Genomic DNA, 27,589 nt, shown 5'->3' with positions numbered 1-27,589 from the left:
CAGAATATTCAAGAAGTTATTACAATGGACACGTGGGAAAAGATCTGGGTGAGGAACGTAAAATTCACGCAAGCCCAAAACTTAAGAGAGAACTTTTATAAAATGTTTTATAGATGGCATCTAGACCCTAAAAAGCTTGCAAGTATGTATCCGAATTATCAGCCTAAATGTTGGAGGTATGGAAGTGAAGATGCAACGTATTTTCATATATGGTGGACCTGCAAAAAGGTTAAGGCTTTCTGGATAAAAATTTGGTGGAATATGCAGAAGATTTTTAGGCAAAGGATAAAGTTTTGTCTACAACTGTTTTTGTTGGGCATAATTACAGAAGCTACTGTAGTGGACGTTAAGTTGATGCTGAACTTAATCACAGCAGCAAGACTTTTAATAGGTCAATATTAGAAAAAGGAGGAACTGCCGACTATAGAAGAATGGACTTTAAAGGTTTCTGACCTGGTGGAAATGGCAAAGATTTCGGCTTACTTGAAAGATCATTCGCAAGAACGTTATATTATGGAGTGGAAAAAGTGGATTGATTATATTCAGAATAAATATGGGATTAAGAAATTTCATTTAGCATTTGAGTAAGTTTCCTTTTCTGTTTTCTTTTCTTTTTATATGTAATATTAATATTGCTTGTAATCATTTTATATGAGCTAGAGGGTGATAGAATTAATAGTTTATTGTTGTTAGCATATGGATGCTTATGTTTGTTGTTTGTTTTTATACCCTGTATTTAGCTCTGGGAAGTCGGGGGGGAGGGGGGAATGGGGGGGAGGGATAGGGAGGGTTAGGTAGGGGTGGGGGGAGGGGGGATTGTTAAAGTTAAAATGTACTGTAAAACTTTTCAATAAAAAAAATAAAAATAAAAATAAAAAACTTCCAGTCTGATGCCATGACAAGAAGGGTGGAAGAAACCAGGGTTCTGGCTTCTTAGCCTGATTTTGTTTGGTCCGGTGACCCCAAGCGGTTGGTCCAGACGGACTGAAGAAACCTTTCTAAAGGATGGAAGAAAGGCTGCCTGGTAAGCACAGGCAGCCCAAGTCATTGTCAGCCGGAAAAAAAAGCTGTGGTGCTCCGCCAAACAGCTGATTGTCAACAGTGTGCTGAAACTGGGTGAGCCTGTTTTTTAATCCTTTTCCTTATAGACTCAGAAATACTGATCCCCTGATTGGGAAAAATATATGAAGTAAAGACCCCAGAAGGACTAGGGGAGAAGAGAGTTAAAAGTGGTGACAAATTACAAAAGGGGGGGAGGAATTTAAGGAATGTAAACGAATACTTTAAAATGGAACTTAGATTGACTTAAAGAAAGACTGCTTAACCTCCAGGACATGGAGGGAAATATATTTAATTTCTAGGGTAAATAACTTACAAAAAACCTTAAAAGAAAATTTTGTAAAAATCTTTTAAAACCAGATATAGAAAATACAGTGTATGAGGACATCCAGTGGTGAAAGAGATACTACAGTAATACCAAATAATGAAAGAATTTGAAGTGTTTGACCTTGAAACAACACCTGGTGTAAACAAAGTGCCTTTATATGACTTTGCATGAGAAAAGACTCTCTACAATTATATTTGTTGACTCTGGATATAACCAAAACATGAATTATTTGGAGACAGTGGGCATTTTACATTTGTGTTTTGACTGGAGGATTTGGATTTAGCCTAAAGTAGTTGGCTTAATTATATGAATGGATTTTAGCCTAAGATAGTTGGCTCAAAAAATGAGTGCATCAAATTTCACTAGACTTATGAAAAAAAACTTTCTCTGCACCTTCTGTTAGAACAACCTATCCAAAAAGCCAGGGATCTATTGAAACAATGTTGCAGCATGAGAAAATAAGCACTGCCCAAACTGAGATGCAAACCACATTAAAATTAATTCAAGAATCAATACAGAGAAACCATGAAGAGACAAAAAGTAATTTTGATAAATTAAATGAAGAAATGTTGGATATAAAGACACAATTTGAAGCTCATCAGCAAATGATTGTTAAAAATGAACAAAAAATTCAGAAAATGAAAAATAAATCAGATGATATTGACAAAAAAATGGAAGTACTAATGCAAGAAAATGACAAATTAGAACAAGCAAATCAAAACCTAGAAGGGGCGTGGCAGTTTTAGAAATGGAGAAAGAACATTATTTAAGATTTCAAAAGATTCCTGAAGACAGAGAAGAAGGTATAGCAGTTGTGATTATTGATTTACTGGCAGAGGCTTTGAAAGCAGACCGAGCAGAGATACAAATGGAGATAGATGAAATATTTTGAATGAATTCAAGCTATGCAAGGAAATATAAACTACCCAGAGAAGTTCATGTAAGATTCATAAAGAAAACAACAAGAGATGAAATACTGAGAAAAGTCAGAGATGAGCCATTACAATACAAGAATAAAGAAATTGTGGTGTTGAAGCAGATCCCCAAGAGAGTAAGAGACACCTGAAGACAATATCACTTCTTTTTTTTCCTTCCCCCCTCCCCCCTCCCCAACTTCCCAGAGTTAAATACAAGGTATAAAAGCAAAAAGCAATCATAAACAACCATATGCTAACAACAATAAACTATTATGTCTATCGCACTCTAGCTCATATGAAATGACTACAAGCAATACTAATATCACATAAAAAAAAGAAAAAAGAAAAAAAACTTATTCAAATGCTAAGTGAAACTTTTTAGTCTGGATATAATCAATCCACTTTTTCCATTCCATAATATAACGTTGTTGCGAATGATCTTTCAAATAAGCCGAAATCTTTGCCATTTCCGCCAGGTCAGAAACTTTTAGAGTCCATTCTTCTATAGTCGGCAGTTCCTCCTTCTTCCAATATTGACCTAGTAAAAGTGTTGCTGCTGTAATTATGTTCAACATCAACTTGGTGTCCACAACAGTAGTATCTGTAATTATGCCCAATAAGAACAATTGCGGACAAAACTTTATCCTTTGCTTAAATATCTTCTGCATATTCCACCAGATTTTAATCCAAAAAGCCTTAACCTTTTTACAGGTCCACCATATATGAAAATACATTGCATCTTCGCCACCACATCTCCAACATTTAGGTTGATAGTTCGGATACATACTTGCAAGCTTTTTAGGATCTAAATGCCACCTATAAAACATTTTGTAAAAGTTTTCTCTTAAATTTTGAGCTTGTGTAAATTTTACGTTCCTCACCCTGATCTTTTCCCAAGTGTCCATTGTGATAACTTCTTGAATATTCTGAGCCCACTTTATCATACAATCTTTAAAAAGTTCTGTTTCTGAGTCAATTTCTATCAATGCAAGATATATCCGTTTGATATGTGCTGGACCCTGATTTACCAGATTTTCATCAGTCATTGAAAAACCAATTTTCTGATCTTCTTTCCACCTGGCCCGTAATTGACCATATTGAAACCAGGTTTGAACAATCTTCTCTTCTCGTAGAAAATTATACGGCTTCAAACACCATACGTTCCTCTCCAAACTTAAGATTTTCATCAGTCATTGAAAAACCAATTTTCTGATCTTCTTTCCACCTGGCCCGTAATTGACCATATTGAAACCAGGTTTGAACAATCTTCTCTTCTCGTAGAAAATTATACGGCTTCAAACACCATACGTTCCTCTCCAAACTTAGGATTTCCTTATATGTACCGTATTTTCCGGCGTATAAGACGACTTTTTAACGCATGAAAATCTTCTCAAAAGTTGGGGGGTCATCTTATACACCCAGTCGCCTTATACGCTGGAAAATAGTAAATCCTTGGGAGCAGAGCCGTTAGTGGAAACGGAAAAATCCAGCGCTCGAGAATGGCGAAAGACGGCCTACTCATAAAGAAACCGCCCACCCCACCCATACACGCCTACATCCGCCCACTCCCTTTTTCCACCCCACCCTTCCCTGACACCCTCCTGCCTCACCCCTGCCTCCCGGTGTCTTCCGCTCGCCAGGTAAACTTCCATTGTACTCCGGGACCACCTCCTCGCAGCCCACCATTCCTCCCACCATGCCCATCACCCACCCGTGCATGGCCCCCTCCCAGCTCCAGTCCATGGCCCCCTCTTCAGCCTTCACAGGCTCTGACGCTGCTGCCGACAATATCACTTCTTAACTACAAAGCTAAATGCAAAAGGTATAAACTTCAGATGGTTAATGCCAGAAGGGATCTTAATCAACTAATAATACAAGATACAATAATACAACTGGACTCAGTTTGGAAGGCACAAGAATTTGAGGAAAGAAATCAAGCATTTTTAAATGAAGGAGTATAATATCAACAAGAGGAGAGAAAAGATCAGAAACAAACAGAAGAAGCAACTGAGTAAGCAACTATACAAGCAGAAGAACAGAAAGAAAAACTTGATCAAGAGTGAGGGAATAGCCAGAAAACAGAGGACTATGAGATTGACAAGACCTAAATATAAAAGTAATTGAAATTGAGAAAGAAAACGGATTTTGTTAATGAATATAAATGGACTGAATTCCCCTTCAAAAAGAAATAAATTTTTTAGAAAACTACAGAAATTAAACAGAGATGTAATTTTTTTTGCAAGAGACACATATAAAAAGACAATATTACAAACTGTTGGAATATCCAAAAATTGGGAAACTTTACCATGCATCAGCGCAGCAGAAAAAAAGAGGTGTAGCTGTAGAGACAATAGACTCTAAAAAGATTTATTCAGATAAAAAGGAAGAATTATAATGGTAGAAATATTTCTACATCAAAAACAAACATTGTTGGTAGCAATATATGCATTGCAAATGAATCTGCAAAAGAAGATTCTGAAAAGAGAAATGGAAACAATAAAACATAAATTAACTTTGTTGCATTCAGAAAAATTGGCACAGTAAATAAAAAGAGCAAAACAATTTTTTTTGAAAATGCAAACAAACCAGGAAGATGGTTAGCTTACAAACTTAAAAAACAGAAGGAGAGGAAACTGATAATTTAGTAGATGAAAAAGGTTGCCTACAATTTAAAAACAAAGAAATAAAAAAGATAATTAAATAATATTATAAGAAAATGTATGATATAGAAGAAATTCCAAGGGAGAAAATGATTCAATATCTGGAAGAAAATAATCTTCCAAAAATTTCAGAAACTTTTAAAATTATACTAGAGGAAAAAATAACAATGATGGAAATAACAAGCTATAAGAAGACAAAAAAATGAGAAAACACCGGGGCCAGATGGACTACCGGTGGAATTATATAAAGCTTTACAAGATATATTAAGTGAACCATTGAAGGATGTGTGCAATGAACTTTTGTTGGAGGCTAAACTCCCAAATACATGGACAGAAGCAAATATTACCTTAATACCAAAAGAAGATTCAGACTTACACAGATAAAAAAAATTACAGACCGATGTGTATAAATGAAGTGTAGAAAAAGGGCTACCTGAAATACCAGAGGAATACAGAGATCTTGCTGAAATTTGCAGTGAGGAGAGGGCAGATGAGCTCCCTCTCCACCAACCCATGGACTGTGCCATAGAATTCAAGCCCGGGGCAAGACTCCTGAAGTCCAGATTATACTCGATGAGCCCAAAGGAGAAGGAGGAAATGGAAAGATTCATAAATAAAAACCTAGAAAGGGGGTTCATTGAGCCAGCCAAGCCTAAAGTGGCCACTCCGGTTGGCTCTTTATGCTTTTACGTAGACTATTGCCTATTGAACACAATCAGTGAAAGCAACCTATACCCCTTACCCCTCATGAAGGACATGTTATCACACCTCTCGAAAGGAAAAAAAAATACTAAACGAGATCTAAGGGAAGCGTATTACCACGTTAGAATTAAGGAAGGGGATGAATGGAAAACTGCATTTAATTGTGCAATGGGGTGCTACCAATTTAAAGTTTTGCCATTTGGATTACAAGCCCCCCCACAGTATTTATGCAATTAATCAAAGAGGTACTAAGGAAGCACCTATTTAAGGGGGGCCTGGTTTATCTAGATGACATCCTTATCTTCACTGAAACAAAAGAGGAACATGTCAACCTAGTCAGAGAGGTTTTAAAGAAACTGCGAGCTGCTCACCTACATGCCAAATTATCGAAATGCAAATTCCACCAGGAAAGAATAGACTACCTGGGTTATCACATATCTCCACAGGGCATTGAAATGGACCCAGAGAAGGTTAGAGGAGTATTAGAATGAGCACCACCTCGCACAAGAAAGCAACTACAAAGTTTCCTGGGCTTCGCAAATGTTTACCGTCAATTTATCCCCTCATTTGCCCAGATAGCCCTGCCCCTCACAAACTTATTAAAAACAAAGGGAGTATTCTCAGTAAAGCCTAGCCAGCCACTAAAATGGACAATGGAAATGCCAAGTGGCATTTGAGAGATTAAAGAGACTCTTTTCTGCATAACCTATTCTGAAGCACCCAGACATGGATAAGGCCTTTATAATACAGGCAGATGTAAGTGATGTGGCAGTGGAGGCTGTACTATTACAAGAAAATGATGAAGGGTTATTGCAACCCTGCACATATACATCCAAGAAACTCACCAAAACGTAACAGCGCTGGCCCGTGTGGGAGAAAGAGGCATACAGGATACGTTGGTCATTACTTACGTGGTGTCAGTTCCTTGAAGGGAATAAAATCCCTTTTCAGGTGTAGACAGACCACAAAAATCTGGAAGCATTGAAAACACCCAGGAAGCTCAACCCCAAGCAATCCCGCTGGTCCCAATATTTTCACCAATTCCACTTTACGCTCAAGCATTTGCTGGGAGAAAGAACTTCCTGGCAGATGCACTATCTTGCATGTCCTAATATAACAGCACATGAGCCACCAATTCTAAACCACTTATGGTGGAATCACAACTGGCAGCACCAGTAACTACCAGAGTCCAAGCTAAATTAAAACTGCAGCTGGATAGCCAAGCCGGAATTGAATTCCAGAAAACTTTGGAAATGGATGAATGGTTTCAGAAAAATAAACACGTGTGCACAGTGAAGGATGGACTACCATGGATGGGGGAAATGTTATATACACCAACCACCCAGAGGGTCACATTCATGCAGCTTTGCCATGACACCAAATCAGCAGGGGATTTTGGATTTGTAAAAACATTACACTTAATTAAAAAGCAATTTTGGTGGCCATCCATGAAAAAAGACATAGAAAGTTACGTGGCCAGCTGCCCTACTTGCACTACTGCAAAGAGGTTGCAAGGGAAATCAACCAGACTGTTACAAACAGTGGCAAATCCCTCATCCCCCTGGAGGGAAATAGCCATGGATTTTATAGTGGAATTACCAGAAAGCAATGGGAATACTGTAATCTGGACACTCACAGACTTGTTTTCCAAACAGGTGAACTTCATCCCTTACCAAAAGATTCTCACCGCAAAATCTTTAAAAAGTCTTTAAAAACCAATCCTTACTATCTCTTGGATTCTGTCATATAAAAGGGGACGGGGTAAGCATGGGGGTTTTACTACTTTTATTGTGTATTTACATGTTATATGTTATGTTACCATGTTCCTAGTTATGAGGAAGCGTAACCACTTGACAGCTCTCGGCTGTCAAGAACCGCCGGTTACTGCACAGGCGCGAGTAGCTTGACAGCTCCAGGCTGTCAAAACTCCTTCGCCGATTGGCCCGCTTGGACAAGTGGGAAACCGGCACAGCCCTGATTGGTTGCCGACCGGCCAGCTGGAGTATAAATAGAAGGCATTGTAAGTCTGTTCCTTGCCCGGTTCTGACAATAAAAGGTTTTCGTTAGCCAGCTGTCTCGCGTGCCTCTTCAGCTGACAGAGCACTGGCGACGAAGGTGGGATTTACTGCTTCGCACTGCTGAAGTCACTAGCCAAGGGAAAGAAGAGATTATTTTCCGCGGCTCAGAGCTAAGTAATGGCTGAAGTCACCGGCGGGAAGTACAACTTCCCAACGCCCGCGAAGCAGTACCCACAACCGGGACAGTATGGCCAACCTTGGCCACATCCGCGAGTTCAATATTCGCCACCCTGAGTGCTGGGAGTCGCATTGGGGCCAGGTAGAAGGGTTCCTGCTGGTCAATAAGATCACGGACGACCAGGCCAAGGCTGCTGCACTCCTTTGCCTCAGCGGACGCCGTCCAACGAAGGTTTGAAAAGCTCAAGATCCAACGTGACAACCGAGGGGGGCCCCCAAACAACAAAAGCACTAACCAGCAAGGCATCAGAGCCAAATGCGCCAGCTGCGGGGGAAACCACCCAAGAGTGTTGTGCCGTTTCCGCAGTGCCAAATGCCACAGCTGTGGCAAAACAGGACACCTCAGAGCTGTATGCTGTAGCCAGAGCCGGGAGAACCTGCACGAATTGGAGGTGACATCCGCAGGTACGAGTCCGACAACATCCACCGGGAAAAAGCCCTCTAGGTCCCTAGTACTAACTGTCAGAAGGAGTAAGGGGGTGGGAGCAGTCCATTTAGTGTTAAAGCCCAAGGTTAAGGTTAACGTCCTGCTCCACGGGGTTCCCTGTGAAATGGAAGTCGATTCGGGATCCTCAGTCTCCCTCATTTCGTGGAATACTTATAAAAGCATTTGCAGCCGTAGCTGGCAGCAAACCTCCCTACAACCCACCAACTTATGCCTTGCTGACTTCCAAAAAAACCCCATCCGACTCAAGGGAAAAGCCAAAATTCTGGTGGAATTTAGGCAGTTTAGGGGACTCCTCACGATTCTAGTTACGCAGGAAAACCGAACCAGTCTACTGGGTCTTGACTGGTTCGAAGCATTAGGAATTGCATTAACAGGAATTAATACAACTCAGTCCACAAGCCTAGAAGCTGTCTGCCAGCAGTTCGCAGACGTCTTCGATGGCTCGTTAGGGAAATATACTGGCCCCCCAGTGTCACTAAAATTAAACCCCGATGTACTGCCCATACGAATTAAAGCTAGAAGAGTCCCGTTCGTGCTAAAAAACAAAATTGAGAACGAACTGGACCGACTTGTCAATCTAGGAGTTTTAGAACCAGTCGAGGGGGGGAATGGGAAACACCAATCGTAACCCCAATTAAATCAAATGGCCAAATAAGAATTTGCACCGACTATAAGGCCACCTTGAACCGAGCATTGAATTCGCACGCTTACCCCGTCCCAGCAGTGAAAGACATCCTCGCAGCCATTAGATCTGGCACCATTTTTGCTAAATTGGATTTGGCGCAGGCGTATTTACAACTACCTGTCACCCCTGACACTGCCATGGCACAGACAATCGTCACACACCGCAGAGCCTTCAAAATAAATCGCTTACAATTTGGCATATCTGCAGCCCCAGGGATATTTCAAGAAATTATGGAAAAGACACTTAAAGGAATCCCTGGGGTCTGCCCGTACTTCGACGATGTACTTATTGCAGGGGAATCTGAAGGGGATTTGGCAAACAAATTGCAGGAAGTTCTAAGCAAGTTCAGGGCAGCAGGACTTAAATTAAAAAGAGATAAATGCTCCATTGGGGTTCCATCCACAGAATTTCTAGGTTACAAAATTGACGCAGGGGGAATTCACCCCACGGACTCAAAAATCAATGCCATCAAAACGGCACCCACTCCAAAAAACAAGCAGGAACTTCAAGCCGTTCTGGGGCTACTAAATTTTTATCATGCCTTCCTGCCCCACAAGGCAACCATCGCGGAACCCCTGCACAGGCTACTGGACAAGGGTACCCCTTGGTCCTGGTCCCCTCAGCATGACTCCAGTTTCAAGCCCCTTAAAAACCTGCTCACCAGTAATTCCACTGTTACACTTTACAAAGAAGAAATGCCCCTATGTCTAGCATGCGATGCTTCCCCTTACGGGATCGGGGCGGTCCTAAGTCATTTAACTCAGAATGGAACCCAAACGCCAATAGCGTTTTACTCCAGAACGCTTTCCAAACCAGAGCACAATTACGCTCAAATTGACAAGGAGGCTTTAGCGATAGTTGCCAGTGTGAAAAAATTTCACGACTACCTCTATGGACGGCAATTCACTATTTTCACTGACCACAAACCACTACTTGGAATTTTTACATGGGATAAGCAGACACCACAAATTCTATCCCCCCGCATTCTCAGATGGTCTACCTTTTTATCTGCTTATTCCTTCAAATTGATACACAAGCCGGGGAAGGAAATGGGGCATGCTGATGGATTAAGTAGACTCCCCCTTCCCATAATAGACCCGGACCCCACCCCTGCTGGTAACATCCTAGCAATTTTGGAGCTACCTGAATGCCCCTTATCTGTCAAAGACATCGCGGCCGCTACAACTTCCGACAAGACCCTGGGCAGAATCCTTAGCTGCATCACCTCGGGGTGGCAATCTAACCCCCCTGGTCCCGAATTCCAACCATATTTTTCAAGGAAAACGGAATTGTCATCCCACCTGGGGTGCATTCTGTGGGGGAATAGAGTAGTAATCCCTGAAAAGCATAGGACCAAGGTTCTAGAAACATTGCATGAGGGACACCCGGGGACTGTTAAAATGAAGGCGTTAGCTAGAAGCTACGTATGGTGGCCTGGCATTGATAAGCAAATTGAAGCATACGTAGCCGGCTGCTACCCCTGCCAGGTTGTCAGAGCTGCACAACCGCAAGCACCCAATCAGCCCAACATCAATACCTGGGAAGATAATGGAAAAGATAATCAAAAAACAGATCTGCAAACATTTAGAAAGAAATAAAGTTATAAGTAGAAGTCAGCATGTGTTTGTTAAAAACAGATAATGCCAAACCAATTCTTTGACCAAGTAACTAAATTAGTAGACCAGTATAGTATACTTAGACTTCAGCAAGGCATTCAACAAAGTAGACTGCAACCTACTTCTTGGGAAGCTAGAAAAAAGTGGGTTAGTCAGCATCACTACCCAACAAGCAGTCCTTAATGGTATTACGTCTACATGGAGGGAAGTAAACTGGGTTATCACAAGGTTTTTTCTGCCCAGTACTCTTCAACTTCATAAATGACTTAGATGAGGGTATAGAAGGGGAACATATCAAATCTGCAGATGATACTAAGCTGGCAGGAATAGCCAACATCCTAGATGATAGACTTAAGGTCTTGACAGACTTGAACACTTGCCCCTATCTAACAAAATGAAATTCAATGTAGCAAAAAGTAAAGTCTTACACATAGGTTTGAAAAACCAAAAGTACAAATATAGATTCGGTGAAACCAGACTTAATATCAGTAACTATGAGAGGGATCTTGGAGTCTTAGTGGACAATCAATTGAATATGAGCCAATATTGTGCAGTGGCAGCCAAAAAAGCCAATGCAATCCTAAGTTGCATTAACAAAGGGATTCAATCAATATAACGGGACATACTAATACCACTCTATAAAGCCTTAGTAAGACCATACCTAGAATACTGCAACCAATTTTGGTCTCCACACTATAGAAAAAATGTTGATACTCTAGAAAAAGTGCAAAGAAGAGCAACAAAGATGATTAGGGGACTGGAGGCTAAACATATGAAGAATGGTTACAGGAACTGGGCATGGCTAGGACAGGGGAGACATGATAGCAGTGTTCCAATACTTGAGGGGCTGTCACAGAGAGGAGGGGATCAACCTATTTTCCAAAGTGCCTGAAGGCCAGACAAGGAATAATGGATGGAAACAGATCAGGTAGAGATTCAACCTAGAAATAAGGAGAAATTTTTTGACAGTGAAAACAATCAACTAATGTAACACTTTGCCTTCAGATGTTGCATGAGTTTAATCACTGGAAGCTTTCAAGAAGAGACTGGACTGCCATCTGTCAGAAATGGTGTAGGGTCTCCTGCTTGAGTGGGGGTTTGGACTAGATGATCTACAAGTCCCTTCCAATTCTGATGTTATGTTATGTTGTTATGTTATGTTATGTTATGTTATGTTATGTTATGTTATGTTATGTTATGTTATGTTATGTTATGTTATGTTATGTTATGTTATGTTATGTTATGTTATGTTGTGTTGTGTTGTGTTGATGTTATTTATGATTTTAATGGGAAAAATTACCACTTTGATGGAGGTCAAAGTGGGATTGATCTATCTGTCCAATCATCCATGCATCCATTTCTCCATCCATCCAAAATGTAAGAATGCAGTTGAAATTTAGGAGTCAAGGAAGAATGAAGAGTACATCACTTTTTAATATAGAGAAGGATATGTTCTCTCTTGGTTTCTTTGTGGAACAGAAACAATTGCTTGCTTTTGTGATGATATGTACTATGCCAGTCTGACTTTCTTAAATCCTATGAAATCTACTTAAGTTCCTGAATGAATCAGGACACTATGTTTTTCTCTGAACTGTCCAATATTGCTGCATATCATTTTCTGTACTGCAGTAGAGCTGCGGTTCTGAAAGCATGGATTTGCCATAAAGGTTCACTGGAAAGATTGATGGGCCCTTACTCCAAGGAACATTCTTAAAATTCAATACTAAGACAAGAAAAGAGAACCAAAAAAAGTTTCAAAACCTGAAACAAAAGAACAACCATCACTGCTATCTAGAGGGGAAAATACTGCATCTGTCGGACAAAATCGCTCAGATTCGGGCCGGTCTGGATTCCGACTGGGCAGAGTCTGACGGACATGACATGAGCGGTCTTGGTGATGTTATCTGGGAAGAGTGTGACCCTGTGACTCCGGAAGATGTGGACAGGATCATGGGGAAGCTGAGCTCCACCACGTGTTTATTGGACCCGTGCCCCTCCTGGCTGGTCTATGTGGCTCGGGAGGGGACACGAGGCTGGCTCCAGGCAGTGTTAACTGCTTCTTTGAGTGAGGGTAGCTTTCCTGCTGCCTTGAAGGAGGCGGTGGTGAGGCCCCTCCTCAAGAAGCCTGCCCTGGACCCGGCTATTTTGAATAACTATCGTCCGGTCTCCAACCTTCGCTTTCTTGTGAAGGTTGTTGAGAGGGTGGTGGCGCATCAGCTCCCTCTGTTCCTGGAGGAAGCGGATTATCTGGACCCGTACCAATCGGGCTTTAGTCCCGGGTACAGCATGGAGACGGCATTGGTCGCGCTGGTGAATGATCTCTGGCGGGCTCGGGACAGGGGTTGCTCCTCTGTCCTAGTCCTATTAGATCTCTCAGTGGCTTTTGATACCATCAACCATGGTATCTTACTGCGGCGCCTCAGGGGGTTGGGAGTGGGGGGCACTGTTCTCCAGTGATTCTCCTCCTACCTCCTGGGAGGAGGGCAGAGGTCGGCCTCAAGGCCTCTCTTTTGTGGAGTTCCTCAGGGGTCGGTCCTCTCGCCTCTCCTGTTCAACATCTATATGAAGCCACTGGGTGAGATCATTCGTGGTTTTGGAGTGGGGTATCATCAGTACGCCGATGATACCCAGCTTTTCATCTTCACCCCAAACCACCCCAGTGATGCCCTTGATGTGATGTCCCGTTGCCTAGAGGCGGTTCGGGTCTGGATGGGGTGGAGCAGGCTTTGGCTCAATCCTGACAAGACCGAGTGGTTGTACGTTTTGGCATCCCGGGAAATTCAGTTTACTCCATCTTTAACCATGGGGGGTGAGGTGTTACCCCCCATAGATAGGGCTCGCAACTTGGGTGTCCTCCTGGATTCACAGCTCAGTTTGGATGACCATGTAGGAGCTGTGACCAGGGGGGCTTTTGCCCAGGTTCGCCTGGTGCACCAGTTGCGACCCTATCTGGACCGGGATGCCTTGCATAAAGTCACTCATGCACTCGTGACCTCTCGTATAGACTACTGCAATGCTCTGTACATGGGGCTGCCCTTGAGGACCACTCCGACGCTTCAGCTGGTGCAGAATGCGGCCGCGCGAGTTGTGATGGGGGTCTCCCGATACTCCCATGTAACACCTCTTCTCCACGAGCTGCATTGGCTTCCAGTTGCCCTCTGGGTGAGATTCAAGGTGCTGGTAATTACCTATAAAGCCCTAAATGGCATGGGTCCGGACTACTTACGGGATCACCTGCTGCCGGTGTTATCTTCCCTTCGCCCTGTGTGCTCCCACAGAGAGGGCCTCCTCAGGGTGCCATCGGCCAGAGAGTGTTGGCTTGTGGCCCCCAGGGGGAGAGCATTCTCTGTGGGCATGCCAGCCTTCTGGAATCAATTACCGGTTGACCTCCGGATGGCTCCCGACCTTCGCTCTTTCCGCCGGGATCTGAAAACCTATTTATTTGAACAGGCCGGCCTGGTTTAAGGGTTTGGGGTATTTTTAATTATTTATTGTTAGGGCTTAATTAATTTAATTTCATTTTAACTTTTGTATGTAAAGCATTTACTGCCCTGTATACCGCCCTGAGTCCTTCGGGAAAAGGGCGGTATAGAAATTCAATTGAAATAATATTTATATAAAATGTTTTCTGTTAGCTTTACCAATAAGTTCCTCTGACCTATTGTAGCATTATGTTCCTTTCATATGCTTCACAAATGTATAGGGAGCTTTCACATTTAAGAAACTAACAATACATTTTAAAATTAATCATATACCTAAATGAAGAAACAAATATATATAATTACTTCTATTGCATCTTCTACCCCTTTTTAATTTTAAAGGCAACCAATTAATTATATAAAGAAACCACAGTGGCAGTATTGATTAAATCATTTTTCTTTTGTTTTTTTCTTTGTAACATATTATATGCCCTAAATGTTACGGGAATATACAATACTGAGAAAACAGGGCTGAAATAGACAAACTAACCACATTGTTGCTATTTATGAAACAATTTAATGTGACAAAGATATCTCTCAGCCATAGCAATATCTATATGCAGAAATCAAATGTGCTTGATTATTGAATTATATTTTGTATTGCAATTCTTCCAAAGAAATGTAGTTGGATGGCAAGAAATATGATCTGTAGTCTTGATAATACCTAAAAATGGCAAATTTGCTTTAGTGCCTTGCCTCTTTTAAACAGGGTTGATGGGATAAGGCCTATTTTAGTCAAAGATAATAAACTTTATTGTATAAGATCCAAAGACTTGAAAGCTATTTAGAAAAATTTGTAAAAAAGAGAAAATAATTAATCCTTATACTTTTACATATATAGAGATCAAGTTCTTAAAAATCTACACATTCTTTTAAGCTAGCCTTGCTTATATATTATATGTGGAACACACTGCTTTCATTCTAGAGCAGGGTGCTCTCTGTGAAACAAGGACAGGTCCAACAAGGATTGTATAAGAATATCAAAAATAACCTTTTATCATTATAATTATATTATTATAAAGCAGTGAAATGCCTAAAATTTTAGTGTCATCCTACCCTGTTTTGGCAAAGTTTGTCCAATAGGTCATAACAACCGCACTGAGCATGACATCATTCTTTGAAAAGTTGCAGTTGAATAATTCAGTAGGACCTATCATGGGGATACCAAACACATAAGGGACTTCATCACCATGTGCAGAATCAGCCCAAGTGGGTTTCATTTCACTTTGGCAATGGTGATAAAATGCATAGAAGTAGGTTGGAGAACCATATTGAGCATGGAGGTCTGCTGTGGCAACAGCTGGTGCAACCCATTGGTGGTCAGTAAAAAGTGCTACCAGGGTCTTCCTTCGTGTTTCAGGATTCTCCTTGTCTGCCCAATCTGTGTACATGAATTTAATGGTTTCTCTTAGAGTATCTTTCCCTTCTGGATAACCATATAGATTGTCCACAAAATTAGACACGGAGAAATCAAAATCATTTGGAGATATGCCTTCTTCATTATCCACAATTCCATCTACAAATTTTAAACCTTCTCCTTGGTTTACACCTAGCATTATATCATAGTTCAGAAATTCTCCCTGTTCCATTAGAATCTGTGGATCATCTGGAATTACATCCCCATCAATCACAGGCCCAAAGGCAATGTGGTATGTAGCTGGCGTGATTGTTTGCTGAATGAGTTCTTTGTAGTTCTTATTCCGAAAGCATTCAACTAAGTCTGTAGTGTCCAAAGTGTTGCATCCCACTTTTTCTGCCAAAATTGCAGTGTACTTGGCAGGCTGGTAATTCACTGCCCAGCTGGACAGGGCTGTTCCACTCTGAATGATTGCTTTTTGGAACAGACCTGCAGGTGCAAAAGTGAAAATTAAAATACACATACAAACAAAAGGTGACAAAGCAAAAGGAATATTTATATGATTTCAAGAAGACGTACTGATTAAGAGAAGCACAGTTCAGTTTGCTTAGAACAATGACAACAAAACATTATTGCAGTCCTCTTGCCAAATAATAGCTATATTTCCTCTCATATTCAATGTTCATTGTATTAAAAAACTGAATATCTAAGAGGTGAAATTATTTCTGAAATGTACAGCACATTGAAATAATTGACTCCAATTTTCACTGAATCCATCTATGTAATAGGATGTTACTTTCTCTTCCTAACATACATACACATTGATAGCAATTGTTATCTGGCAACATTAACTTTTTTATTTAAAAAAAAACACCTGCAATGCTTTTGACATTTGTATGTGGACTTTGCTAAGCTTCATGGAATCTCTTATACATAAGCTACTTCAAAACAGAGAACTGATTTGACAATCAAGTCTGCAGATTTTGTTCAAAGGGATGATTCAATCAACTCAACTTCAAACAGAATAGTGGAGTAGAATATTTAAGTAGAATATTGTGCAGTCTAACACAAATTTATATCTTTTTTTTTGCAATATGTGTGGTTGACCAATCTAATTGTGGCAAAAGATTTTTGGATGCTGTATTTTTTAGAATGGAATTGTACTCATTTGGTCCTGATTAGTTTATTGATTTAATCTATATATTATGAAAACATTTATTATCATGACTTTTAACTGGGCAAATAATGCATGATAGGGCAACAATTTTTGAGCTAAGGGACCTCAAGTGGGCTAACTTACAGAATGCATTCAAAATCTGTGACCCATGTCTCCCATGGTAATGAAATTTGGAAAAGTTGTGATTGCTACAGATTGCTGCTGCATTACTAGACTGCTGCTGCAGTCACTGATCTTCATTTTCAATGTCTCTTGAAAGTTTCCCAGCCAGTCTCCCAATGACTTGCTTCCTCCCCCACTCATCAGCAGCCACTTACCTACCTGTCGAAAAGGGGAAGGGAAGGGAAGGGAAGGGAAAGGAAGGGAAATTTCCATTGTTAGCTGTCAGATTCCCATAAGGAAACTCAGTGAGGAAGCTGGCAGGGAGTTGGAAGTCACTTCTGCTCCCATTACTTTTTTACCCATGCTTAGTCATTCTGTTTCTTTGTTTAGATAAGGAAATATCATTGAAACAATGATCCATCCAGGCATGTGTGTCTAGTATTACATAAGTTGCTGATATCATACAGGTAGTCCTTGACTTACAACCATTTGTGACCATTTGAAGTTATAGACACACTGAAAAAATGAAATTTCCATTTACGACCCAACACATCTCCATGGTCATGTGTTCAAAGTTGGACACTGGCAACTGGCATGTATTTATGAAAGTTGCAATCTCCTATAGTCATGTGATCACCTTTAGCGACCTTCTGATAAGCAAAGTCAATGAGGAAGCCAGATTCATTTAACAACTGGGTTATTAACTTAACAACTGCAGTGTTTTACTTAACAATTGTGGCAAGAAATGTTATAAAATGGGGTAAAATTCACTTAATAAATGTTTCACTTAACAGAAAATTTTGGCTCAATTGTGGTTGTGAATTGAGCATTACCTGTACTAATTTCTAGAACCAACTCCTACTGATTTTGCAATCCACTCTTGCTTTATGACTATTAAAATTATATTATTTAACATGGAGAATGGTTACCTTCTGAATAGTGGGATAATGTCAACAGACTAACACAAGATGCTCCAGCTCCTGATCCAAAAATAGTGACTCTTTTGGGGTCTCCTCCAAATGATCCAATATTTTCTTCAATCCATCTCAGAGCTTGAATTTGGTCAAGTAATCCATAATTGCCTTTTGCTGCTTGGTCTCCAGTACTTAGGAAACCTAAAAATTAAAAAAGAAAGAAAGGAAGGAAGGAAAGAATACATTAAACTCACTAGTCAGCGAATGAGTTACAGGGCACGCACTACATATCTTTCCATCTTCCAATTTTCAAAAGCTTACAGTTCTACTAAAATATAATTAATACAAGCTTTAAGGACCTAATTATTTTTTCTATCATATAAAAATGTAGGAAGTATGGCTATTTTTGTTTCTTTTATATTTATTCTCCTATAGCAATTACAATATTAAGAAAGGTTTGGTTTTTTAAAAAGTGTTTCCTGTCTGGTCTATGTAATAAGGCAGATAGGAGCTGACAATTTTGAGGCCTAACCCAAAGACAACTTTGTGAGATCCAAGCAAATCCAGTTCTCTTCAGGGAGGGAAGATTTTTCTTTTAACAATCTTTTATTATTATTTTAATAATCACAAATCCTTAATATTTTATAAGCAGCATGTTGTCTGGGTTCCAGTATTTAGCTTACTAATACAGTACATATTAAACTCCCTTCTCTCTACCTCCTTTCTCACATTGATAAAATGTTCTGAAGTATTCTGAATCTTCTGAATCTTCTTTCTTTCATTTTCAATGTAAGTCTGTCCATTTCTACACCAAAATTTTCTTGATTATCTCTTCCTCCATCTCTTCCTTAATCTTTCTAATATTGAGCAAATACAAGTCTCGCTGCAGTCTACATTTCCAATAATTGCTAGACATATTTTTGAACATTTTTGCTAACTGCATAGGTGTTAAGTAAAACATTTTATACAGGTTTTCTTTGTAAGCCACTGCCTTTGTTATTTTAGACTTTCTTTCCGAAAGGCTTTGCCAGTTTTCTAATTCTATGTTAAGCCCAAAGTTTTTTGCCCACATTATCATTGTTTCTTTTACTTGTTCCTCTTCCATCTTTAAACTTAACATATATTTATACAGTTTCTTAATCAATTTTTCATCTGATGTCAATAGTATCTGGCCAAATTCTTTTTCTTTATAAAATCGAGATGTTTTAGGATCTTTTTCCTATCTTGTTTGAAATTGCAGGTGTGGCCACCATGATGGATAATGCCCTGTTCTTCCAGTTCTTGTCTAGATTTTAGTTTCCCTTCAATATTCAAAATGTCTTTATAAGTCAAAATTTTCTGATAGTTAATTAGATTGGGTGAACAAGCACTTCCATTGTTGAAAACCATCCAGGTATTTTCATATAAATTTTCACTTTTACCTTTTCCCATTCTAGAAAAAGTGCATTTCTTATATAGTGGCTTTGAAAGTATTCATGTATTTTATTCTTCCTATACCATAGGAAGGCATGCAATCCAAGTTGTAGGTCATGCCCTTCTAGGTATAATAATTATTTATGTCTAAGGGTTATCTATTCTTTCAACTATGTTAATACAGATGCCTGATATTATAAAGGCCAATCTGGCAGCCCAAATCCTCCATTTTGTTTTGCTTCTTGTAGCATTTTTAATCTAATTGTCAGGACCCACCCCAATCAACATCTTAGGAAAGAAGAACTCTTGGAGACAGGATTGTCCAAGCAGGAACCTTTACTAAAACATGATTGACAGTGGATAATCTACACAGGATCTGGAAACTGTGCTGCATATTGATACTTTTAAAGTGTCCCCAAGTAAAAACCCCTCCCCTCAGTCCATTTGGTCCATCTCAGATCAGTTAAGTTTCATGTATCAAAACCTTTCATGGGGAAAAAAGAACTTCCATGCATTTACAACATTTGTTTCCTCCCCTTCAAATACCAATCGGAGATACAAACCAGAATCCCCCCCTCTTTCTTTGTTCTTCTCAGTTCAAAGGTTCTTTCCCTCATCTTTAATGATGGACCCCAGGCAAGCTGAATAAACAACCTTGCATCTAATGGATAGGGATGGCCAGTTAACATCTTCTCTTCCTGTCCTTGGGAATGGCAGAATCCAGTAAGGGGGTGGGATTTAGGTTTGCACAGATAGGGAGTTAGGAATGGAATATAAATAGATTTTGACACTAATTCTGGCTTTTTTTCCTTGCCAAATAAATTTCAAGATCAATGTATTTAGTTCATCAAAGATTTTCCCCCCTAGTTTTATAGGCATTGTTTGAAATAAAAAGAGTAGTTTTGGTAAGATATTCATCTTCACCATTGCTATTCTCCCTAACATTCAAAATTGTAGATTTTCCCATTTTTCCCAAGTCTAGTTTTGTTTTAATAATTTTACATAGTTGTCTTCTTTTATTGTTGCACATCTTGCTGTTAAGTATATCCCCAAATATTTAACTTTCTTAAATATTTGAAGATCTGTTTTTTTCTGACAGTTGATTTTTTTTCCTTTATCTGAAGGTTTTTGGTTATCACTTTGGACTTTTCTCTATTTATTTTCAGTCCTGGCATTCTCCAAATTCTTCTATCTTTTTCAGAAGCTTGAGGCTTGTCTCAAGGGGCAATTCTAACATAAAAACCAAGTCATCCGCGAATGCTTGTAGTTTGTGTTTTTCATCTTTTATATCCATTCCTTTGATTCCTGAATCTTGCCTAATATTTCTATTAGGAAGAATAATTTTATGGTAGTTGCACCCTATTTCCCAGAATGTGTGTGTGTGTGTGTGTGTATGTATGTATGTACATATATACATACTTTGGGAGACAGAGTACAACTAACATAAAATTATTCTTCCCTCCCCATCCTGTTCACAACTGCACATTATCTTGTCTTGGACTCATCTCTGGAATGTGCTATCTCTTGCCTCGGAAGCCACAGTGCTACTGCTAACTTCCTCCTGCTCTCATTCCTTCTTCAGGTACACTATCCATATACAGCTGTTGAGATGGAGTGAGGTATTATCAACATGGGATGGGCAGAAGAGCTTTGGAAGCTCTGATCCACTGCCTGGAGATCATTAGGTCCAGAGAGAGAAAAACAACATAGGCTTAATTCCATATAGTAAACATAGCAACTATTTTCAAAGGTAGTTCATTTTGGATATTAAATGAACTCTAATGAAACATCTGGATATCCTCATGGACTCACAAATTCTGCATAAATAGCAGATAGAGACTATGACTTTTGCACAGTAACATGTTTGTTTATTTTATTTATTTATTTATTTATTTATTTATTTATTTATTTATTTATTTATTTATTTATTTATTATTGGGACTTATATCCCGCCCTATCTCCCAAAGGACTCAGGGCGGCTAACAACAATAACATACAATAAATACAGAAATTAAGATAAAATTAAAATTAAAGGCCTCTGTACAATAAATTAAAATTAAAATTAAAATAAATTAAAAATTAGAGTTAAAAATTGTAAACATAATTAAAATCCCTGTCAGTCCAGATCAGCCAGGTGGAAAAGGAGTGTTTTGAGGCCGCGGCGAAAGGACTGGAGATCTGGGGCCATCCGAAGCTCAGGGGGGAGCTGGTTCCACAGGGCTGGCGCTCATGAAAAAGAAAACTTTTCTCTAGGTTGTGATCTTGTCATCTAATTGCTAGACTGCTACAGTTTGTTTTATATAAGTCAGCCCTTGAAAATTATATGGAAACCTATTGATTCAGCACACAGTAACAGAAGGAACACCAGTTAACAATAATGGAGTCTGCACTGGCTGCCATCTGTTGAAGGAAAAGTCTTCATCCAAGCTGGGGATAAACAACATGGTGACTGCTTTAGGAAGAAGGTTACAGTTTATTGCAGAGGAAAGCCAGACAGAAAGATGGTTCCAGAAGAAAAAGGACTGAGCACATGTAGGTTTTTATACCCTCTGGAGCCTTTTGTTTGGAGTTATTTCCTGTGTCAAGCTTTGTATTTCCTGTGTCACATATTCTGACCTGAGTCTGGGTGTGCCTTTCTGGTATTTTTGATGGTTGTGTGGGTGTGCCTTTTCTGGTATCCTTGATGGTTGTGGGTCAATCCTAGTATGTCCCTGGGGCTGGGGTATGTAGATTTTAAGTATTTTGTCTTCCTAAGCTTCTAGCTCCAATCTTCCTGATGGTTTACATTTGCATGTCTATAGAACTGTTTTTCTCCTTGGGGGAAAGAGACCTGGGCTATTAAGAAAACTGGGCATGCTTTCCTGGTTCTTCAATATCTTTTTAGGAAATATATTTTTCTGTCCTTTTAATATTTCCTTTTCTGGGGAGCTGACTTCCCTCAATCCCCCCTTGGCACCATATAGTTTGAGTGACACACTTACTGGCACAAGATTAAAATTGGTCTGATCAGGGATACTTGGTAAACAAGCTTTAAACTGTTAATGCAAAAAGAAGAAAAACACTAACGGAGAGGCAGAAAAAGGATCCCTGCAGTTTCTCCCAAAAGGGAGCTTCCAACCCATAAAGTTCTAAAAGTCAGGGCAAAAACTTTGTTAGGTGGAAAAGAAATTTATAGTGTCCAATATTCTGTCCCAATCCTTTTCAAATGTTGGATGTCACCTTTAGCTTCCAATCAGGTTTGCACATTACTCCCAAAATTCTTCACAGCCATGGTTTGCCTCAGTACATAATCACTGGCTACCCATTTTCAAGACTTATTTCCTGTGTTAGCTCTTAGTTCAGTGCATCCAGGTTTGTAATGTCCAATTGAGGTTAGCCAGTATGTAAGCCAGGCTATTTTTTTTTCTTAAATTGCACATAGTGAATCCACCAGTACAAAATATTCAAGGCTTAGGTTTGAGATCTCTTTTCTGCTACTTCCTCAGTCAGGGCATATGAATTGCAAATCACCTGAGGGGGCCTGGTTCCCTCCCCCTTGGAATTTTGCTGGAGGTTGTTCCTACAAAGTTTTTAATGACACAGGACAAGAATCAGGCTGGAGCTTTACTGAAGGTAAGTGGAGGGGATAGACTCAATGTGATTCTGAATGGTGTGTGTGTGTGTGTGTGTATGTGTACAGCTACTAATACAAACAGGCAATACAAACAGGGCATATGAATTGCAAATCACCTGAGGGGGCCTGGTTCACTCCCCCTTGGAATTTTGCTGGAGGCTGTTCCTACAAAGTTTTTAAAGACACAGGACACCAATGCCCAGTGTATGAACAGTAAATAGGGTGAACTAGAAATCCAGGTAAATGAGGGCAGATATGACATTGTTGCCATTATGGAAACATGGTGGAATGAAACCCACAAATGGAACACTCAGCTAGAGGGATTTAAATTATTTAAAGGAAAAAGACCAAATAAAAGAGGTGGAGTTTCTCTATCTATAAGAAATAACTACATCTCTACGGAAATAGAGCACAACAATGATGAAAACTGTCTTGAATGCATTTCAGTCAATATAGAGGGGGGAAAATGACATTGCCATAAGGTGTATACTATAGGCCACCCAACCAAACAGAGGAAATAGATAAACTTTTTGCTCGTCAGCTAACTAAGGTATGTAGGAAGCACATCACAATAGTAATGGGGGACTTTATTTACCTTGGCATCAACTGGGAGACAAACTGCACCAAGTGGAAGATCAAACAGATTCCTGACAAACCTAGCAGACAACTTTGTCTCCCAAAAGTAGAGAAGGGAACTAGGGGATTATCCATACTGGATCTAATCCTCACTAACAGAGATGAAATGATAGAAGGTGTTGAAGCCACAGGAACCTTGGGGGGGAGAGTGATCATGCAATATTAGAATTCAACATTATGAAAGCACAAGCAATAGTCAAACTAGAACCGTGGTGGTGAACCTATGGCATGCATGCCACAGGTGGCACACAGAGCCGCCTCTGTGGGCATGCGCACCATTGCCCCAGTCCTAGGCATTCAGCTGGGTTTTATAAAACTTTTTTGCTTTAGGCCTCCACCACCGTGTGCAAAAAAAAAGAGATTCAATCAATTTCAACTTCTCACAGGAAAAAAAAAGATCTCGCAAAGTCGGGATTGATTGATTGAACATTTTAGTCCCACCCAGTCTGTCATTACCACTGCAGCCACGCCCACCCAATGGGCCACACTTATCCGGCACCCAACAATACATAAGTAGGTTTTGGGTTGCAGTTTGGGCACTTGGTCTCTAAAAGGTTCGCAATCACTGAATTAGAATCTTGGACTTTAAGGGAGCTAATTTCAATAAATTTAGAGAGGGCTTAGGAAGGATTCCATGGATGAGAATCCTCAAAAGGAAAACAACTCAAAAAGCTTGGGAAATTTCTTAAAAAAAAAACAGTCTAGCTAGCACAATACCAACAAAGAGGAAAAATAACAGCTCTCAAAAGAAACCAGCATGGCTGCATTAAGAACTCTCTGATAAATTGAAAAATAAAAAGGACAAGTATAAAAAGTGAAAAGGGGCACATAACTAAAGCAGAATATCAGCAAATAGTCCAAGTCTGCAAAGATGAATTGAGGACAGCTAAGGCTCAAAATGAACTAAGGCTTGTGACCAAAGTTAAAAATAACAAAAAAGCTTATATTAACATGTAAAAAACAAGGAAATGATTGGTTCATTACTGGGGAAAGTGGCAAGAAGGTGACAAGCAACAGGGAGAACTATTTAACTCATTTTTTCTTTTTCTTTTTTGCATCTGTCTTTACACAAAGGGAGAGAAAAAACAGTCCAACCTATCAAAAACAATAGCATAAAAATAGATTAGAAACACAAGTTAAAATAGGCAAGAAAATGGTAAATGAGCACCTATCCAGCCTAGACGAGTTCAAATCACCAGGACCAGATGGATTACACCCAGGGTTCTCAAGGAACTGGCAGATGTGATCTCAGAACCACTGAACTATATTTTTCAAAGATCCTGAAGCACTAGGACTGGAAAAAGGCTGATGTGGTTTCCATCTTCAAAAAAAAAGCAGAAAGAAAGAAGAAAAAAAATAGATCCAGGAAAATACAGACCTATCAGTCTCACCTCAATACCTGGGAAGATTCTGGAAAAGATAATCAGACAACAAATCAATGAACACCTAGAGCACGAGTCGGCAACTCTTGGCTGTGGACCTGCATATGGCTCTTTCAGCTGTCTCCTGCTGCTCCCAGTCCTCCTCTACCATGTGCAGTCCAAAAAAAAATGTGGGAGTAAAAAAGTTCAACCAACCAATTCAAACTTACCACAGGAAAAAAAAAACTTGTGAAATTTGAATTTATTGGTTGAAGTTCTTTGGTTTTTGGGACTGCCCACAAGCTGTTTGTGGGACTGCCCACAAACCTTTTTTCTTCTTTGGACTGCACGTGGTGGCAGTGAAGGAAGAGATGGGAGGACTGCTGGGTCAGTCAGATGGGGCGTGCTCTAACAATCAAGATGGCGCCTGACTGATTTTTTTTCTTTTTAACAAGAAGCGAAAGTGCTTTTTCTCAAAGTAAAGTGACTGTTTGAACTGAGTAGGAATATGTAAAATGGACTTTTAAACCTTAAAAGAGCTAGTTACAATTTGGAGGTGCTAAAAAGTTATTTTCAAGATTTGGTTATTTCACAGTTTAACTACAAAGTAATAAATGGACTAGAAAGTGAAAGTGTGTATTGAAAGTTATTAGTTGCAAAAATGGCTCCCAAACCGCATAGACCTGTGTGAGTGCTGAGGCATTGTTTGTTCAGCAATCTGGAATGCAGTCTTTGAAGTTACCTCCCGAAGCTGCTACATCTGTATTGACTTTAAAAGATTTACAATATGCTCTAAACGATGCCTTAAAAATTCAGTCTGAAAAAATATTTGAGAAGGTGGCAGAATTTATTGGAAAGGAGAGCAAGAAAATAAGGGAGGATACTTTGATGGCACTTCAAGTGTTTTCAGGCTGTATTGAGAATCTGGATGAATGTGTGGAAGAAGTGAAACAAAATAATCTGATGCTGGAGGCTAAAATGGGTGAAGTGGAGAATAAAATGGAAAAACTTGAAGATGAAATGATGATAATGCAATATAGAGATATGGAATTCGCCTTGAGGATCAGAGGTTTGAAAGAAAATCCGCAGGAGAATCTGGAAGAGACATTGGTGGATGCCCTGGCGCCTATTTTGGTGTTTCAACTTGAGGATTTTTTTGGGAAGATAAAGTATTTTGTGTTAATTCTTGGATTGCTAAACAAAGGAAACTGCCAAGGGATGTGGTTGTGTATTTTACAAAGAGAAACATTAGAAATGAGATCATTCAAATCTCTTATAATAAAAGACTTAAAGTGGCTAATCAGGAGGTTTTGATTCTGAAAGAGATTCCTCCAAGAATTTTGAGAAAAAGGAAAGATTTTTTCTTTCTGACAGATGAATTAAAGAAACAAGAGCTTCGGTTCAGGTGGGAGATACCATCGGGGATTGTGGTGAATTATTCTGGACAAAGATATTGTCTTAATACAGTAGGGAAGGTATGTGATTTTTATTCTAATGTATTGAAAACAGGCTTACCATCATCCTCAGAAGTCAAAAAAGGAAAGAAGGAGAGCGACAGTTACAAGAAATAGTTTCGGAAGCTGTGCAATCCTTGGTTTTATTTAAAGATCTTAAGATTCAAAGAATGACACAGGCTGCATTTAGATTTAAGGAATAATAATAATAATAACAGTAGAGATTAATGGAGGACTTTGATAGAAATAAGATTTAGACATGGAACTTGTTAAAGATTGTAGGATAATCAAGATCTAATAATGGTGGATATTTGGGGATGGTATTTACAGTAGATCTTAAAAATTAGTATGTATGTATTTAAATTGTTAGTCTAAATGTTGAAGATGTGGTTGTGATGATGCAATGTATTATTATGTATGGTTGAATTGTAAAAGATTACAATTTTAAAAGTTAAAGTAATTTAGTGGAATATGTAAGATCTTTAAGATGTTGGAAGAAGGCTGATTTGTCTTTTATAGAAGAATGGATTTTGAAAGTTTTGAATCAGATAGAAATGGTAGAATTTGGAATATGTGAAGAATATTTGTAATGGAGATATATTATGAAGTTTAAGGAGAGTTAAAGCGCAACTGGATTTAAAGTGTAATTATAGTTAGTATATTTTAGATTAAGATTGTGAAAATAATACCCTGTATTCTGCTTTGGGAAGTTGGGGGGGGCTGGGGAGGTAGGGGTATTGGGTGGGTTAAGGTATGGGGTAGGGGTAGGGGGGATGGGGTTTATGTTCAAAAATGTACTTTAAAACTTTTTAATAAAAAAAGAAAGAAAGAGGGGATTTGGCAGCCCACAAGCTTTCTCTTACCAGTTTTGCTGGTTGAGGAAAGACGTAATCCCCTTTCCCCAATCTGTATCCCCCCTAATACCCATTGGGCACCACTGTGTTTGTTAGAAGGAAAGAAACCAAAACCCACCCCTTTCACATTCCTCCTTCCAAGGGAACCTTTGGGGGGAGGAAAGGGTGAAGCAAACGCACCCCTCCCCCAACTGTTCCTTGCAGAAGAAACCAAGACGGATCTAAGCAGATCAGCCACAATTATTAGGAAGCGGTCTCTTTATTTTGGAGAACTAGCAGGGTCCCTGCTTTGCTTTTCCTACATCAGCAGGGCTGGCACTCCCTTAGTCTGGAAAAAGAAGAGTAAGAAAATCAAAGAGATGGTTCTTGCACTAGAGGCAAGGAGCTGTGAAGGTTGGTAACTCAGGAGAAATGGCTGGGGGAAGGTGGTGTAGGAAGAAAGGGAGGCGATGGATCTTGGTGGGGCAGGTGATAATGATGGCGGCGCCCCAGGAGGGGTCCAGGTGAGGAATTTGGATCGGCAGCGAAGAGGAGAAGGGGGAGGCAGAGGCAACGTTGC

At 39.6% G+C, this 27,589-nt stretch overlaps 1 protein-coding gene across 1 annotated transcript in view; it reads right to left on the bottom strand.

Annotated features, from left to right (window-relative positions):
• The window catches only part of NLGN4X (neuroligin 4 X-linked), a gene marked incomplete at both ends in the record, with an annotated part of 224,673 nt that overhangs the window by 8,939 nt on the left and 188,145 nt on the right, over positions 1–27,589 (bottom strand). Inside the window, 2 exons of the mRNA XM_083362692.1 lie at positions 15,206–15,995; positions 17,715–17,900. Of these exons, the coding sequence (XP_083218818.1) occupies positions 15,206–15,995; positions 17,715–17,900 (976 nt within the window). The remainder of the gene's footprint in view (positions 1–15,205; positions 15,996–17,714; positions 17,901–27,589) is intronic.

This window comes from Vipera ursinii, assembly GCF_947247035.1.
Source record: "Vipera ursinii genome assembly, chromosome: 4".
Lineage (NCBI taxonomy): Eukaryota > Metazoa > Chordata > Lepidosauria > Squamata > Viperidae > Vipera > Vipera ursinii.
Note: the sequence above shows the minus strand (reverse complement) of the source record. Positions and strands in the feature narration are given on the sequence as shown.